Source organism: Vanacampus margaritifer, chromosome 6 (genome assembly GCF_051991255.1).
Source record: "Vanacampus margaritifer isolate UIUO_Vmar chromosome 6, RoL_Vmar_1.0, whole genome shotgun sequence".
Classification (NCBI taxonomy): domain Eukaryota; kingdom Metazoa; phylum Chordata; class Actinopteri; order Syngnathiformes; family Syngnathidae; genus Vanacampus; species Vanacampus margaritifer.
Genome location: NC_135437.1, coordinates 29,254,004 through 29,270,375, shown reverse-complemented (window position 1 = coordinate 29,270,375; position 16,372 = coordinate 29,254,004). Strand labels below are relative to the sequence as shown.

Genomic DNA, 16,372 nt, shown 5'->3' with positions numbered 1-16,372 from the left:
TTTGCATGCATAATGCGCCGCGCGACCTATTTTTTTCCCCTCAATACATGCAGCCTACTTTGCATTAGCATGGAGCTCAAGGGGATGCTATAAAAAGGTAGACGAAAGCTCTCTGGAGAATGTGCTTTTATGAAATCGAGGGGGGGATGCAACAAGAGCTGCAGCATGCACAAATTCGCTTTGACTCTTCTCAAGGGGGCGGGTGTGGGGGGGGTTGGGGGGGGGCGTACTGTACACACGAGCATGCAGTCCTTCATTCCTTACTGATCTTAATATAAACAGCGGCGCCATGAGATACAATTCTTCAATTCAAGAATTTTGTTAGCTGGTCTATGCTGTTTTGTATTGTGTGTTAGCATTAAGATAACGGGCCTTCAGTGTAATTGTTAGCATTAAGATAAATGGACCAACTGAATATATGTGCTAGTTTTAAATACATTAATGTCTTGTATCTCAAAAAGTCGAGTCACTGGTATCGCAAAGGTACGACGGCGTATTAGGGCCACGTATAAATATTTTTTTTAGAGGGTGGGGGCAATATATGTGCAGTATTTTGAATAAAAAAACTCGTACATTTGCGAGTTTATAAAGTGGCAGATTTGCGCGCAAAAAAAAACCTAATGTAGAAATACACGTAGCGTGGCTAATGGCTAATGTCTAATGTGAGGATTTGTTGGTGGTTAATGGAACATTGTTTATAAAATGAAAAGGCAGGATGGAGACGGATTATATTCTTAATTGAAACTTCACTCGTCATACACGGCAGCTCGAAGCGACAACACTTCCTGATCCTCTATCAGCTGACTAACACTAACCAATCAGAAGCTAGCATCTTAGGTCAATGCAAGTGAATGACAGAGAGCAGCAGATTCCACACATCAATTTAGATACTTGAACAACAAACAAAAAAAAAAGCATGAATATGTAAATAATAATTCTGGAAACATAATTACACAAGTAAATATTTATTTGAACAAATGAACTTAAATGCTTGAACCTCAGGGTGTGGAACTTCTTCTTTGTCGCTGGCCGTACCCAACGCTTTAAAGTGCAAATGCTTAACATCATATCGTTCATCTCTGCTAAAGCAATTACTATTTTCTTAATTGGAGACCCGACCCAAAAGTATTGGCAAAAACATCCGAGTAGAACGCGACGTGTATTTCTCGTAAATTTCTACGTTTTTTTTTTCTTCTCGCAAATCTGCCAAATTATAGTTTTTTTTCTTTGAAAATTTCCCCCCGCCCCTAAAAATAATATTAATAATATTGATACGTGACGCTAATTGGCCGTGGTACAAAGGCCCCACTGACTGTACAATTATGAAAGTTTGTTGTGTTTGTTGCCGTGGATTCCCGATGTAGCGCCTTCAAACACTGCATCCTTTTCCTTAATCTCAAATGATTACTACTGTAATCCCATCATAATCCCACCACATGGACCAGGCTTTTGTTGTTTACATGATGTTGTTGTTTCTTTCTGTACTGCGTTTAGACACTTTCAAAAAAGAAATGGGTCGTTTATGTCCCACCTTGAACTTGGAAGGGCCACTTTTATTTTTGTTTGTTGACTTTTTTGGGGGGCCAAATGGCGACCAAACATGGAACGGAGTGCTCTCAAAATGGAGCGGGAAGGGAGGGAACTTCATTTAGAGATGAGTGGGGGGGCTGGAGCGGGTATATTGGGGAGGGTGGGGGTCTTGCTCTGGTGGAAAAAGATGCACAAGCCACAGACAAGCACAACTCTTTTCACTAGTCCGGATACGGCTGCTTGTTATTCGACACTCTTGTTAGCATAAAAGTGTGAAGAAATGTTAAACTAATAGAAATTTGGTTGCATTTTTTAGTTGTTGATTCAGTAATTTCATAACAATTCATGAAAAAATACAAAAATAAAAATAGGTACTGTACTGTAACACATTGTAATGTAAGACATTGATTTGTATGGCTCATTTTTCTGACCGAGTGCGTTCTTTCAAAGCCGAGAACCGGCAGTAGTGCTACGCAGTCCAAATGGCTCCTCCACTCCAACATTCGTTGTGTATTGTAGCTGCATTTTTATTGGGTCATTTTGACGTGGATATTTCTGTTGTGTCGCGACTGGAATTCCCTGACTCTACTCAGGGAATTCTTTCCAAATAAGGGGCGGTCGTTAATCCAGCGTTAAAGAAATTGGTGCCGTTAAAGGCACTTTAAGCTAACCAGATATTAACACGATCATTCTGACACCCTTAATATATATATATATTTATCTGTTGATCCACCTATTTATTTATCCATCTATGTTAATCAATCTTTTGATTCCACCACATCAGACGTGACACGTCACCTTGTCAGAAAACTAAATGAATTTCCACTTGATCCATCGCCTTCAATTTGAAATAATAAGCAAAGTCCTTCAAATTCAAGCATGCATTAACATGCAAACACGCATAAATAAAGACACAGCAAAGGAAAAAGAAAACCGCCATGCGTCAGGCCAGACAAAGACGACGTCCACACAAAGCCAGCTGGGATGTTTCACTGAGTGCAGTGGGAGGGGGGGTTGGGGGGGGGGGGTCAAAGCCAAGCGTACCTCATGGGCAGGTCCTCGGTCCTGACAGCGGCAGGGCAGCGCATGCTGTTGGCGTACAGACTCTGCACCAGGGCCAGCTCAGAGGAGTGCCCCAACATGGGTGCCGCGCGGGGTAAAGATCCACCTGGGCCAAACGGGGACGGACGCGCTCCTCCACGGCTCTTCCTCTCTCTCCGTCTGTCTGCCTTCTTTCCTTCCCTCTCTCCTCACCCGAGTGCATCCGAGCGCGGAGCCGCCCCACCCATCCGCACCCTCTTCCTCTCTGTGGCCTGGCTGAAGTAATCCCTTCTGACAGCTCGTAGTGCACTAATGCATTGTGCCGCCCGCGGCAAGACACTTTAGCCACACTGCCCTCGGTGGCACTAATTGACATCCGGATTAGGAACGCGCACCAAACATGGCAGTCGTGGGAAGTAAACGAGTACAAATATTTTCTTACTGTCCTTGGCCAGATCGTCAAATTGTAAGATGAACCAAACCGCATAATTGACAAAAGTCAGCTAGCCATCTTAATGCTAACGCATAATGCAAATGGTCATAGATGGGCTAACAAAACTAGCATCGTTGTTGCGGCAATTACAGACTTTATAAAACAATACTCACGGGCGTATGTATTCTTTATCCTCTGCGAAAACGACTCATATTATTGCAGTTTATTGAGTCAGATAAATGTGAAACTCTTCCTTGTGTATAATAGGTCTGTATTGTACTGCCCCCTGGTGGCCATACCAGAAGGTGCACAACGTCAATGGGCATTTAAGCATGAAATCGTTAGGACCCGACCGATATGCATTTTTTCAAGGCTGATGCCGATACTTATTTTTGGCAGGAAAAAAAACTGTGATTACCGATTAATCTGCCAATTATTTTGAAATATATCAATGATAATGACAAAATAAAACAATATAAATAGAATAAACTAGAAATAATAGCAACTGAAAAAACACTAAGAACAAATACTGACTGTTCCCGTGTGTTTTGGCCTCTTGGGGGCAGTGTGGTGCCGTGCATCCACGGTGTACTCACTTTAAGTGAGTACAGAAGAAAGTTGCGTTGAATTCTGTTAAAATAACTCATTTTTCACACATTGAGAAGAATTTGTGCCTTTGCGTAGTGTTATCTTACCTGTGGGTATGTGTTCCCACAACATTTGTGTGTGAATATTCCTTATTTGAAGGAAAAACACTCCAGAAGTCGATGCTAACTTCCTGTTAGCATTTGAATGGGATCCTCCCTTCGCTTTTAGTATTAGCGCTAGGCTAGCGATGTTTTAAAAATGAAGCTTTTTTTGTGTGTTTAGTTTTACAGTTAACTCCAACTGGACTGTCTTTAATAAACAGCTTAAAGGACGCTTAGGGACAACGGAATAACCAGAATAACGTACGCTACACACTTGCTAGACAGCGTCGGAAACGTCTTCGATGATAGCGATCAAAGGGATGGCTGGCAGCTTTTTCAATTTTTTTAAAAAAAGGACAAGTTTGTCGAGTGCTATTTTTCATATTTAAAAACACACTACAAATAATGTGTTGCTGTTTTCTGTGTTGTCGGAACATAAATGCAATTTACTTGCATGCATGTCAGTGTGGAAAGATGATAGATGCTCCCTTGACAATCACATTGGACCAACGGGTTCCCTTTTCAAAATTGCGAAGAGGCGGGAGGCAAAGCGATAGTGACAAACGTGAGCATGTTTAACAAATAACCCACTTAAAAGCGCCCCACCTTTTTTGCCACATATATTTCCGCACCCCCCAAAAAAATATTATCCTGAGAGATGAAATAGAAGGTCTGGACACGACACGGTTTAATTAGAAATAAATTCACGTTAACGAGGGCGCCTTCCACATTTGATGGGCTGCGCTCTTCGTCCTCTGATCATCTAGCAAAAAAAATTCTTTCTTTTTTTTTTTGCTGACATGAATATTTTAAAGAGTGATGTTGGAATGCGGCTGCGTGCGAGGAGCACTTTGAATGCACGTCATGATTCCCACTGCCGGAATGCGAGCACACGCATAGACTACAAGGATATTTGAAAATTGGTTCGTGGCGCTAACGGGTCATTAAGATGGTTTGCCAACCACCAATTAGACACCACAGAAGAAGAACAATGAAGGCGCTATCTGTGACCTCTGCGCAATCTACGTTTTTATACAGCATAACGTTGTTAAATGCAATTTTTCTTATGATAAATAATAGTTTTGAGTGTTTTGTTTTTCGGGGGGTCGGGGAGGGGTGCTGTACCACATTACAGTGGACCCCCGCATAAGTTGGTGTGACGTCTTGGGCAGAAGAACTCAACTGGACACCAAATTCCCTGCATAGCTTAGCATGTTCGGTGTGGACAAAGGTATGTACTATACTATAAAGTGACAGTAAACACTTATTTTCAAATATATTGTCACTGTCAGGCAGAATCCCCCACCTCAAAAATGACAACTTTCCTGCCATTTTGCTTGAGTTTAGGGTTTGTTCAAGTTGAAGCCGGCGCCTCATTAAGTCTCGCCAACGACAAGATATCAAAAATCGTAATTTTTTAATACCCAATATTATATATTTTTAAAATCACTCATTTATTTCGCTGTCACTGATTAAAACGTTACAAACATAGCGCCACCGAAGCTAGCGTTCGCAGTGACGGTTGCAGTCACACGATGCCACTGACCGTGCAAAGAAAAAAAACACCACCTGCGTATTAGGTTACGACCGCTTTCTTCCCAAACACTTTTTTCGAAGCCATTTGCGATATAATATACACGACGAGTTTCCTCAAGTCGTGTAAGTAAGCGAAAATGAATCTGCACACACTCACCCACTTCATGCTATCAGCAAATGCAGTGCAGATGCTGCCCCCTTCCGTCTGCAAATGAGCATTACAATCCTCCGTCGGAACAAAACAAACCCGCTCAAATGTGTTGTACTTTTGTAATTTAAAAAATGAACCAAAAAAAGACACAAAGGAATCAAATGAATAAAAGAAATCTAAAGGAAAGTAGATGTAATAAAATCAGGTGCAGGATATATTTGACACATTTTAATTATTTTTTTTACAGGAGTTAAATCAGTACTTCTACCGAATTATCTGCAGTGCGGTCACCCAATACACTAGGTGGCGCTGTGGTCAAAATAACCACGCGAGAATCAGTCTACTAATTTGAAACTTGTGGCCACTGTATTCTCCATTATGGATCAATTGGATGGATTGGATGGATGACCCATCGCCCCACCCCAAATTTACGGTCAGTTCAAGAAGACCAACCCACCTGCTGCCAAATGTCATGAAAAACAAGTAAGAAATTGTATTAGTGGAAATGAAGTCAAACTCTGAAACCTGGTTTGTCAAAATAATTTCATTTTCAAATGCAAAAAGCTACATGAGGGGATAATGATTGTGATTGACAAAAAGATGGCGTGAGAAATGAAAAGTCCAATTTGGGACGGTCGGGGACATTTGTGTTTTTAAAGACTGCCAGCATGCAGACTGCTCATCTTGAATAGTCAAACATCCAAATGAATTACAATCACATGCACAGCTAACAGTACGACTCCGGGACAAAAAAAAAAAAAACAGACGACGCACACAAAAAAATTGGGCACGGGGTGCTCAGCAGCCATCGAAGCCTCGCCACTCGCCGTCAAAACAGGATGTTTGGAGAGGGACGTGGCGCTTTCCACTCACCGTGCCCCTTTTTGCACATATTATACGAGGGAGGGCGTAAAATAAAATACAAACTTTTCAATTTAAAAAAATGTACAGAAATTACAGAGCGTTAAAAACTCATCCTGAAAATGCAGTCACCAAGTCGTGTGCGAAGAGCGAAAAAATGCACTGGGCTTGACAGTTGGTATTTACATTTATACAGTTTGGGGGGGGGGGGGGGGGGGGGGGAATTATGTACACTGAAAGCGAAGATGAAGAAAAGCGAAACCTCCTTTGTGAGTGTTTTGGTGAGAAGATTGCCAGGCTCATAATGTGCTGTTTAAAAGCCTTTTTTTCCCCATCTTGTCCGACGCCAACGTCATTATAAAATCCTCATAAATTGATCTCAGCCACCGTTTTTTTCCCTCTTTTTTTGTTTTTTTTATCTTAGAGCAGTGCCCAACGGCTTTCAAGTCTTTTCAACCCCCCCCCCCCCCCCCACAACAAAAATGTGCCTTTTTGCATAGATTTAATGCGGTTTGTGTTTCTTCTTCTTGTGTTTTTTGTCCTTCTTCTTGCAGGAACATTTGACACAAAACCATTGTTGGTCTGCGGGGGGCGCCGTCACCATTCCCACGCAAACCCTGAACACAGACACACAACATCTTTTGTTTTTCTTTCTTGTGAAGTCTGGTGAAGCTAAAATCGTCACTATCAAGAAAACATTTTTCGCCGCGTGCAGTGAGTTGCACTTTTTCAATTTAACAACTGGACTGCAAAATTTTGTGACATTTGTTTGCCGAAATGTGTTGGCATATGTATTTAATCAGTTTATAATTGAATGAAGCTGAATTAGAATTAGATTTAGTTTTATAAACATACGGAAGAGGATTAGGGCCAGTGAAGTGTGAAAAAAAAAAAAAGGGTTGGCAGGATTTTGACTTTAAAATGAGAATTCTGAGATTAAAGTCCGAATTCTTGAACACTAAATTTTTGAAAAGTAATTCTTGATAACTACTTTAAAGTCAGAATTCTGACTTTAAAGTGACAATTCTCACTTGAAAATCAGCATTCTACTTTATTCTCAGAATATTCTGACTTTAAAGTGACAATTCTGACTTTGTGATGTAGAGCTATGAATTGTGGGAGTAAGGTCAGAATCCTGCCAACCATTTTTTTCTCTTCACTGGCTCTAATCCTCTTCCGTATAAACACAAGATGTAGTAGTTAAAAAAAAAAAAAAAAAAAAAAAAAGCATTTGTATTTTTTATTAAGGAAAATGATTTTACTTTTTGGTGACTAATAACTTTGGTGTAAATGAAAGCTGCATACCAGTGATACCAGTCGTCACAGTCGTCGCAACCAATCATGGGGCTGCCGTCGTCCGGCTTGTCGCATCCAGGACAGATCCAGATCTGATTTCCGCTTTCGTCTCGAATCTAAAACGGAAGACGTGGAAAACGTCAAGGCAGGACGACCACCCCGCCCTCCCGCCTGCCGTGTCGTGGCGTCCACGTTGCGGCGCACTCACCACGTAGGTGCTGACCGTCTCGGTGACCACGCTGCGAACGGGCATCTTGAGGGAGGCGGCGGGGGAGGAGAGCAGCGGGCCGGCGGACAACAGCAACGACGATGACGACGACGGCGCGGAAGCCGGGGGCAGCAGCGGCGACGGGGGCCCGGCCGCGCACGGCAGCGCCGGCAACAGGACTGGAGGCGGCGGGGGCGACCGGGGACGACTCGCCGGGACCGACTTGGCGGCGGGCATCTTGGGGGTTGGAACTTTTGCTTCAGAGTTGGGAAGCACCTTGCTGATAACACTAGCGGGGACGACAGGACAAAATAGGATGACGTCATTTCATGTTCAGATTTGGTCAAACATACACGACAACTTGATGCAATTACAATTAGAACTTATGTATTTGTTGTTTGTTTCTTAACTGCTCAATGTGTAAAATGTGCTACAATAACTTCTCTAGTGAATTGTTGCTGAGTCAAACTTTAATAATAATTATTATTTTCTTAACTCTTTGACTGCCAAAAACGTTAAATAACGTTTAGTAAAATCCTATGGAGGAGTGCCAAAGACGTTAAAAGACGTTTGTTTCAAAACAGAGGTGAAACTAACCATTTTCTATTGTTGATTACTGAAAAACGGAATAAGGTAGAAACAAACTTTTTTTTCTGATGAAAGATGAGAGTCCAATCTTTCATTTGGTAGTATGTGTGTTTCCATAGTCCAAACACATAATTTTCTATGGACCTTGAAAGATCAGTCAAAATGCTTAAAATCGGCTGGCACCCACGGCGTCCCTTTTCTGAAAACGTCTGGCAGTCAAAGAGTTAAATTTAATTCATGACATATCTAGGCCAAAAAACACCCAAATAACAACAACAATAATAATAAATCAAATTTATCAGCGCCTTTCAAGACACCCAAGGACACTATACAGGGCAAAGAAAACTAAGACAGTTAAAAACAAACCCATAAAACAAAAAAGCAGAAAAATATATGAATAAATAAATAAAATAAAAATAAAAAAGGCAGAAAATCAATGCAATAGGAGATGACAGACTGGCAGGAAACATTAGATGGAGTAAACAGTCCCGAATACGTGTCAGAAAATTGAAAAGAGATCATAGTAAAAATAGCCAGTCAAGGAGCACACCCTTTATGCACAAGAATCAAAGTTCAATTACCCCATGAGATTCTAATTAGTATAAAAATAAAAATAAAAATCTATTGTACATAAAAAAAAAAAATTAAGTTCAAATTTAAAACTTAATATTTGAAATTAAAAACTGCACCAGAGTGGAAATTAAGATTCCTGTACAGGATTACAATCTATATAATAAAAAAAATATATATTTTTTTTAAATGCGCACAAGTAAAAGTTAAAATATCAGCATAATAAATAAAAAATTTAAATAAAGTAAATAAAAATTTCTATGCAGGATTACATTGATATAATAAATGAAATGAAATAAATAAGAAAAAATATAAATTATATAATAAATTAAATAAAATCAAATAATTTTAAAAAAAGAATACATTTTTAATAAATAAAAATGTAAAATATATAGATTTTTAAATAGAGTAAATTGAATATATTGTAAATGAGTGAAAATATACTCTAAATACACATTTTTAAATAAATCAATCAATGGGAAAAGTGTGACTTGATCTCATCTTACATTTTGTCTTGGCCTCCCACTCGCAGCGTCAGTCTGGGAATGACCGGCGAGGGCGCGACCACCGAAATGTCCGCCTTCATCTGTGGAAAGTCATTGAGGAAGCCCGTTAAAACGGCTCAACTTTATTAGGTACTAATCAGACGCAATTTACTAAAGTCCACTGAAAATCGTTTTTTTCAGAGATAAGATAATGAGCTGAATGATACGGAATGCAGCCACCGCATTTGGAACGATTCACTCCTCTCGTACTTCCCAATTATTACGACAGCAGAATTTTTATGGTTCACTCAAATCAAAAGTCATTCTTGAAGACTACTTGAGTTCTTAAACACCGCATTAACAATATTTTCCTTCTTTGCTTAGTTTTATTAGCAGAGTGTATTTAAAAAAAAATGAAAACAAGATGCATTGTGGGATACAATGATTCACTGAATTTAAATTCAGCGGAATAACATGACGGTGGCTTGCGCGTTTTGAAAATCCAAAACTTTTTGAAAATCCAACCCAGTTGCATTGAACGTTAAAGTTAACACATTCACATGTATTCTTTTTAGAACTTTTTTAGATTTTCAAACATGTATTTATTTATTTATTTTAAATCTCCAAATATATAATCATTCATCATAAAAAGAAAAAAAAAGAAAAAATAATGTTACGGTCTAGTTCTCAGGCTGCACATTTTAAGTACCTTAACTTATTTATAAATTAATTTGCATAAATAAGATGCCTGGTTTCTGATGGACCACCATTACAGACAGACCACTTTCAATGTTAGTCATTTTAATACTTGGAGAAAAGTGTTTTTTTAGTTGTTTTTTTTTAGGTGTGAATAACCACTGAAAGAATCAAAAAATATTATTATTATTTTTAAGGTATTGATAACCATGAAAGAAGCAAAATAAGGAAGAAAAAAAAAAGACCTTCTCCAATCTCAGTCTCTCTTTCTCCTTTTCTTTCTCCCGTTTTTCCTTCTCCCGCTCCTTTTCTTTCCTCTTCTCCTCCTTTTCCCGCTCCTTCTCCTTGGCCTTCTCGCGCTCCTTCTCCTTCTTTTTCTTCTTCTCCTTCTTGTCTTTCTTCTTGTCCTTCTCCTTGCTCTTGCCGTCCGGGAGGACGGGCATCAAGGAGGGCATCAAGGGGGGCAGGCGCTGGCAGGAGGAGGGACTGAACAAGGCGGGGACCTCCCCCAAGGCCACGGAGGTCATGGCGGCGGCGGCTTGTTTCTGCCGGTCGTCCTTGCTCTTGTCTTTGCCCTTGTCTTTTTTCTCCTTCTCCTTCTTGCCCTTTTCCTTTTTTTTGTCTTTGTGCTTGTCCTTGTCTTTCTTGGTGCTGCCGACGTCTCCGTCCCTGGCTTTGACCTTGACGGAGCACTCGGGCAGCGCAAAGTCGCGCTGGCCCAAGAGCTCATCGTCCTTCAGGCCAAACTCCTTCCAGAGAATCTTACCGTCCTTGGACGAGTCCTTATTCTTGTTCTTTTCCTTGTTCTTGTCCTTCAGCTTGCTCTTGTCCTTCTCCCGCTCTTTGTCTTTGGGCTTCTCCTTCTTCTTCAGCTTGGTCTTCAGCTCCTTCTTCAGCTTCTTCTTCACCTCCACCGCCGCCGCCAACTTGGCTTTCTCCCCGAAAACCTTGAGCAAGGGTTCAGGCGTGGGAGGAGAGGCCGACCCGGACGAGACGTACTCCTCGTGGTTGGGCGGCTGAGACGACGAGGGCCCGTCCTGGTGCACCTTGCGGATCACCTCGTTGATGGAGTCGTCCAGGGTCCACTTCCCCGGCCCCAGCTGCAGGTGGAGCGGCGCGGGCGTGGCCGCCGAGAGGCCGGCGCCCGGCGGCGCCCTGGCTGCAGGCGGCTCCATGATGGTCAGCCTCCTGGGGCTGGAGAAGCCGTTGCTGTCCGAGTCGGAGCCCGAGGAGAAGGCGAAGGGGTCGGGCTCGCGCTCGGAACGCGCCTTGGCGATGACGGCGCTGATGGAGTCCTCGATGGCGCCGTTGTCGGGCTCCGTTTTGAGGAAGGGGCCCTCGCCGCCGGGCTCCTTGCCGTCCACGTTGTGCCGCATGTGGATGTTCTCTTTGCCCATGCGCTCGCTGAGCACCGACAAGGGCAGCTTGTGAATGGCGTCCATCTTGCTCAGGGGCTGAGGGGGTTTGGCCGCCGCCGTCTTCGGGCTCTTGGGACTTTTCGGACTCTTTGTCCTGCCGGGAGATTTTTTCCTCTCCTTGGAAGTTTTAGGGGGAGAATGAATGGGACTGCCGCCCACCGAGGCAGGAACGAGCCCTTTTGGGGACTTAGTTCGTTGTCTCCCAGGCGAGGAGACTTTGGGCTTTTTTCCAGGGGCGGCGAGGGCTTTTTGATCGGGGTATTTTGGTATAGTGGGCTGAGGTCTGAAGGAGGGCAGCGCTCCGGGCGGGGTTTCGGGCGACAGCGGGTCAAGGCTATCGTGAGAGGGCAGCATGCCCGGAGGAGGCACGCGCTGGGGGTTGAGGGAGGTGAGGGGCTCCCGGGGCTCCGCCCCCCACTCCGGGCTGAGTCCGGGGAGCATGCGCGGCCGCTTGGACGTCGGCATCATGCCCAGCGCCTCGTCGGGACTGTCCAGGGGCCTCTTGAGCGGATGGTTCTCGTCGTTGACCGTCTCGTCCTCGTCAAAGTCGTCCTCGTCCTCTTCCATGGCCACCTGCATGGCTTCAGCCGAGGTGCCCATGTCGGGGAGGACCTCTTCCTCCTCTTCTGGAAAACAAAGGAGTCATGTGGTTAACTCATTCACCGGCAGACATTTTCACTGAAGCAACCCCCTTTGCTCTCGGCTGTTTTACTGGATTTTGACTGATTCTGCAAGGCCCACAGATTATTGTGTTCTATTGCTATAAAAAACATGGAATTTACCAAAACAAAGACACGATTTCATTTATTATTTCATTAAGGGGAAAAAAAATTGCATCTGTTTTTGTTTTGTTGCAATTAGCATTGGAATATAGCTAAGTTTCATCATTACTCACAAATTCGTTGAAAACACTGGGGGAAAAATCCTTTTTGCAACATCTGATCTCTTACACTCTGCTGCCGCCTGCTGGCCATTTTTTGTAATAACTACCATTGCTTTAAGACACCTCTTCATATCAGAAGCTTTCTGTATTCTCTAGCATAAATTAAAAAAAAAAAAAAAACGTATACTGTATATTTTTGGGACCTTGGCATTATTTAAAATATAACGTTTATAAGAGCAAATAAGTTTAACACACACATGGAAAACCAGGCCCAATTTGGTAATTTCACTAAAACACACAGGTCAAACTGAAGGCCTGAGACATGAGAGTTAGTTGACAACTATGGTTTCCGGATGTCCTGACTAAGAGGCTGACATCCGTCTCCACGGCAACAAGACGATACGCTTTTAGGTAGAATTACGCAATAAGATATGTGATATGTCATTTACAGTACCTTCATTCCAGGAGACAGCGAGTATATTTTGACGAATCTGATGCCGTTAATGTTATCGCTACGCTTTAACCTAGTGACCGGAAGTTAGCGCGCCGTCATAGCCCAAACGCGGAAGTACAGAAACAAACTCTTTCGATTCACTCTTCCAGTCATTCTGATGAAAAATGACAATATTTGAGGTCTTTGACTTGACCTGTTTTTTTAAAGTGTTTTTTTACATAATGCATTCTAAATATGTTGCGTATAGTTCTTTTATGTGTCTTTTATATCCCTTTTACGAATTGTTTTGCTCTCATCTGGGCCACTGAGTCTGTACTAAAAATGTATTATTATTATGATTATTATTGTTGTTGTTATTAATATGCTTGAGGTTTCACGTAGAACAACTGAGCAAACATTTCCCCAACGACTTGTACGGCCTTTGGGAAGCCTGCTAACAGAGAACGCACCTTCTTGTAAGGAGACCAAAGGTGGCAGGTAATCCGGAATATAGTCCTTCCGCTCTTCGGCGAAAAACGCGCCAGGCTGAGGGAATTGCAGGACATTGTTCTTGCCGACAGGGAAGGCGGGCAACTGTTGAGGGAAGGCCACGGGTTCCAGGTTGTTGACATAGTCGTCCAGTTCGCCCAGACTCACACCAAGCAGCCGGAACGCCTGACTCACATCGTCCAGGATGGGATCCGTCCTGCCGTCTGCCAGGTCAATGCAAAAATGCGTGAGAACAACGATTTGCAACACGTGTTACTCAGAGCACAAGTAGTACGCAAGCTCCCTCTAGTGGTACTCGAAAGAATCCCTGAATTAAATGTTCAAAATGGGCTAATGTGACAGTGTTTTTTTTCCCAATACACTTGTACAGTTCAGTTTTATTATATTAAAGCAAAATAAATTTTACAGGCGTTAGGCGGAATTCTTGTGGCTCCAAATTGTCGCTTTTCATGAGACCCCAAAAGTTTGTTCGACCCGACGTCAGCGATATCTTGTCATCTCTATAATTGGTCAATTTGACCCATAACGCCACCAGCGGAGGACAGCAGTATTTCCCAACCAGGGAAGGGGTCCGCGAGAACATTGAAGGGTAAACGTGGAAATGTTTAATCATATATTTCCAAACTGATAAGTAAATATTCCTAGTTATTTCTTAAGCACAGCAATAAAATGATGTGTGCGCAATATAACTTGTTTCCAAAGTCACAACAGCAGTTCAAGTGTCTCATTAAACAATGACTGATCAATGGCGGTGCTAGAGGGACGAAATAGAACTGGTCTGAATAGTATTGTTGTAAAGTATTAGTTTAAAGGAGCACAACTTCTTTGTGATAAATGTTCAAAGTTATATATAACAAAGGCAGGGTTTTTGTTTATTTTGATGTCATTTTATCTTTTTAAAAGGCAACACACATATATTTTTAAGTTTGAGTTAAAAAGAAAACAATGACAGAGAATTAAATGTTCAAATTTAGGAGACGAAATAAAAATCCTTTCCACTAATTAATTATCGGTGTATGTGTTGTGGTTACAGTACTGCACTTTTTGACAACTTTCCCTAGGGGGCTCCATCCTGAGAACAACAACGTGATCGCGTACTCAAGCAAACGAGCAAAAAAAGAAGGGGAGAAAAAAAAAGAGGGCAAAACCCCGCTGTTTTTAGAGTAGTAACGGGGTCAACCCGAGATGCACTTACACAGCTCCGAGTATCGATGGCAGACTCGGCCCATCTGCTGGATATATCGCTGCAGGACATCGGCCAGCAGGTCGCAGGCGGTTAGCTGAACGGCGTCCCAGCCCAGAGCCTGGCAGATCTGCGCCACCGACACACGCAGCAGCGAGCGGCCATAGCTCTCGCACATCGTCAGTACCGCTCCTCTAATCCCGTTCAATCCCGTCTCCAAAGCACGCGCCCGTTCGTCATGGTTCACCAAAGCCTCGCTGGGGCGCGAGGAAAGCCGCTAAAGGGGCCAATTTAGCTCATCTACTTTGCTAGGTGTGTTGCCGCTTTTGCCAGAGTCGCCATCTTGATTCGTTGGATAGACCCATCCCCGAAATGCTCAGTGCGCATGCGCGCAAACGGGGCTGCTCTTATGATGCGTTCTGGGCCACTTGGAATCCAGACAACCCACGGGCCGGTGTCTATATTTGCAACCGCCTCGGTCTTCGATCCTCGCTCCTCCGTGGACTTGGAAGCGTCCCCACCACAGATCCACCGAGGAGAGCAATAGAGGAGCGATGGGAAAGAAGGATAAAAGTATGGAGAAATGAGACGGTCGTTCTTCGATGATGCCATTTCATTGAAACGGCAATTAAAGATGACGTCACGTCCTTCACGTGTCACAAATCAATCGTCTCCTTGTCCGAATGTCCACTTAAGGTGTATTTTCAACGTTGATACTCTTCATAAATCTGACTGTGAGGGGGAGAATCCTGAAGAAAATAGCAGAAAATATCTGTATTTTTGAATTACAAAAACTGTCAGTCAACTGTTTATTTTGATAATTGTTAATAAAAAAGACGAAAACTATTTTGTGTGCAATAGATTTTTATTACAAAAACAGCTATACAATTGCCAATGAAAAAAATTCAACTGTACTTTTTTTTTTTTACATATTCCTAAGGTGGTTAATCAATACTTGTATTTTTGCCTATTAGTTTTTTTTTTTTTTTGCCACCCCTGCTTTGTGACGTGTCGCTAGCTTTCAAACTCTTGATTTCGAGGGGGAACTGAACGCAGCATAAGACTCACGTGATCTCACCGACGGAAAATAAATTTAAATACATCTCAACTAAATCTGCTCACCTGCGTTTCGTACTCACAATCGAACCTCGATAAGATAACATTGCTGATAATGGGTCCGCAGACGTCAAGCTCCAAGCCAGAGTCGAGACTTCAAGTTTGCGCGTTTAGCTGCGACCTCCATTTTCTCTTCTTCCTCCCGCCGTGTGACGTCAAAGCCGGAAGGTGGCAAAATACTCACGCAGTATTTAAGTACTATGGACAGATACGTGCGTTAAAAAAAAAGTACTGGTAAAACTGATTCGATTGTTTTTACAGTACAGGCTCTTTAAATCTGTTTTATAATCACTGTGATGTCTCTGTTAATTTGTGCTAAATTCCATTAACCTGGGTAACCCTAAATAAGAGCTTTTTATGTTTGTTTTAAAGATCAAATTGCTAATAATATAATTTTAATTCTCGTCAAAAATACAATTGCAAAAGTAGACATACTGATTCAACTATAAATGGCGTAAAATATATACTTATTTCTGTTATCCCGTCAATAGTCTATGGTGTTAATGTTAACATTAAGAGAGCAGAAATTATTAGGTTGAGCATTGAAGCGTTGAATTAGGTGTTTGAATTGTCAGTGATTTTATTTTTTATTTCTGTGTTAGCTTTACTTTGTGACCCCAAGTCCAAACATGATAAATATTGCATTTGTGGACTAAGAATTAAGAAACCTAAACCACATTCCACCCGTTTTCGGCCATTCAAGGAGGCTTACATTTTATGAAGCAACTGTTAATCGAAATTGATG

At 42.2% G+C, this 16,372-nt stretch overlaps 2 protein-coding genes and 1 long non-coding RNA gene across 7 annotated transcripts in view; 1 reads left to right on the top strand and 2 right to left on the bottom strand.

Moving 5' to 3' along the window:
- Positions 1-2,812, bottom strand: part of LOC144053434 (CUGBP Elav-like family member 2) — a 37,831-nt gene extending 35,019 nt beyond the window's left edge. Inside the window, exon 1 of one of the 4 annotated variants that reach the window (XM_077567882.1) lies at positions 2,575-2,812. In XM_077567882.1, coding sequence (XP_077424008.1) covers positions 2,575-2,672 — 98 coding nt within the window. In that variant the 5' untranslated portion in view covers positions 2,673-2,812. The remainder of the gene's footprint in view (positions 1-2,574) is intronic. The other 3 variants (XM_077567881.1, XM_077567886.1, XM_077567885.1) reach the window with 3 other exon arrangements.
- Positions 2,813-4,696: 1,884 nt separating this feature from the next.
- Positions 4,697-8,132, top strand: LOC144053713 (uncharacterized). Its single transcript, XR_013294496.1, has 2 exons — positions 4,697-4,924; positions 6,796-8,132. It is a non-coding gene; the product is annotated as an uncharacterized LOC144053713 (long non-coding RNA).
- Positions 5,905-15,795, bottom strand: taf3 (TAF3 RNA polymerase II, TATA box binding protein (TBP)-associated facto). 2 transcript variants are annotated; one of them, XM_077568454.1, is made up of 8 exons: positions 15,634-15,795; positions 14,524-15,260; positions 13,289-13,531; positions 10,330-12,128; positions 9,410-9,489; positions 7,746-8,034; positions 7,547-7,653; positions 5,905-6,858 (listed from the first exon to the last, which is right to left on the bottom strand). In XM_077568454.1, exons 2-8 carry the CDS (start codon positions 14,687-14,689, stop codon positions 6,744-6,746), a joined length of 2,799 nt encoding a protein of 932 aa, XP_077424580.1. In that variant the 5' UTR covers positions 14,690-15,260; positions 15,634-15,795; the 3' UTR covers positions 5,905-6,743. The 2 variants fall into 2 exon arrangements, with proteins under 2 accessions (XP_077424580.1, XP_077424581.1); XM_077568455.1 differs by having other exon boundaries at positions 10,330-12,125.
- Positions 15,796-16,372: the final 577 nt, after the last annotated feature.

Excerpts from the sequence above, each read along its gene's own strand:
- taf3 (XM_077568454.1), bottom strand. The coding sequence starts at position 14,689 with ATGTGCGAGAGCTATGGCCGCTCGCTGCTGCGTGTGTCGGTGGCGCAG. Across the intron at positions 13,532-14,523 it reads CCATCGATACTCGGAGCTGT|ACGGCAGGACGGATCCCATC; the intron begins GTAAGTGCATCT and ends TTGACCTGGCAG. Across the intron at positions 6,859-7,546 it reads TGTGACGACTGGTATCACTG|GGTTTGCGTGGGAATGGTGA; the intron begins GTATGCAGCTTT and ends GTCTGTGTTCAG.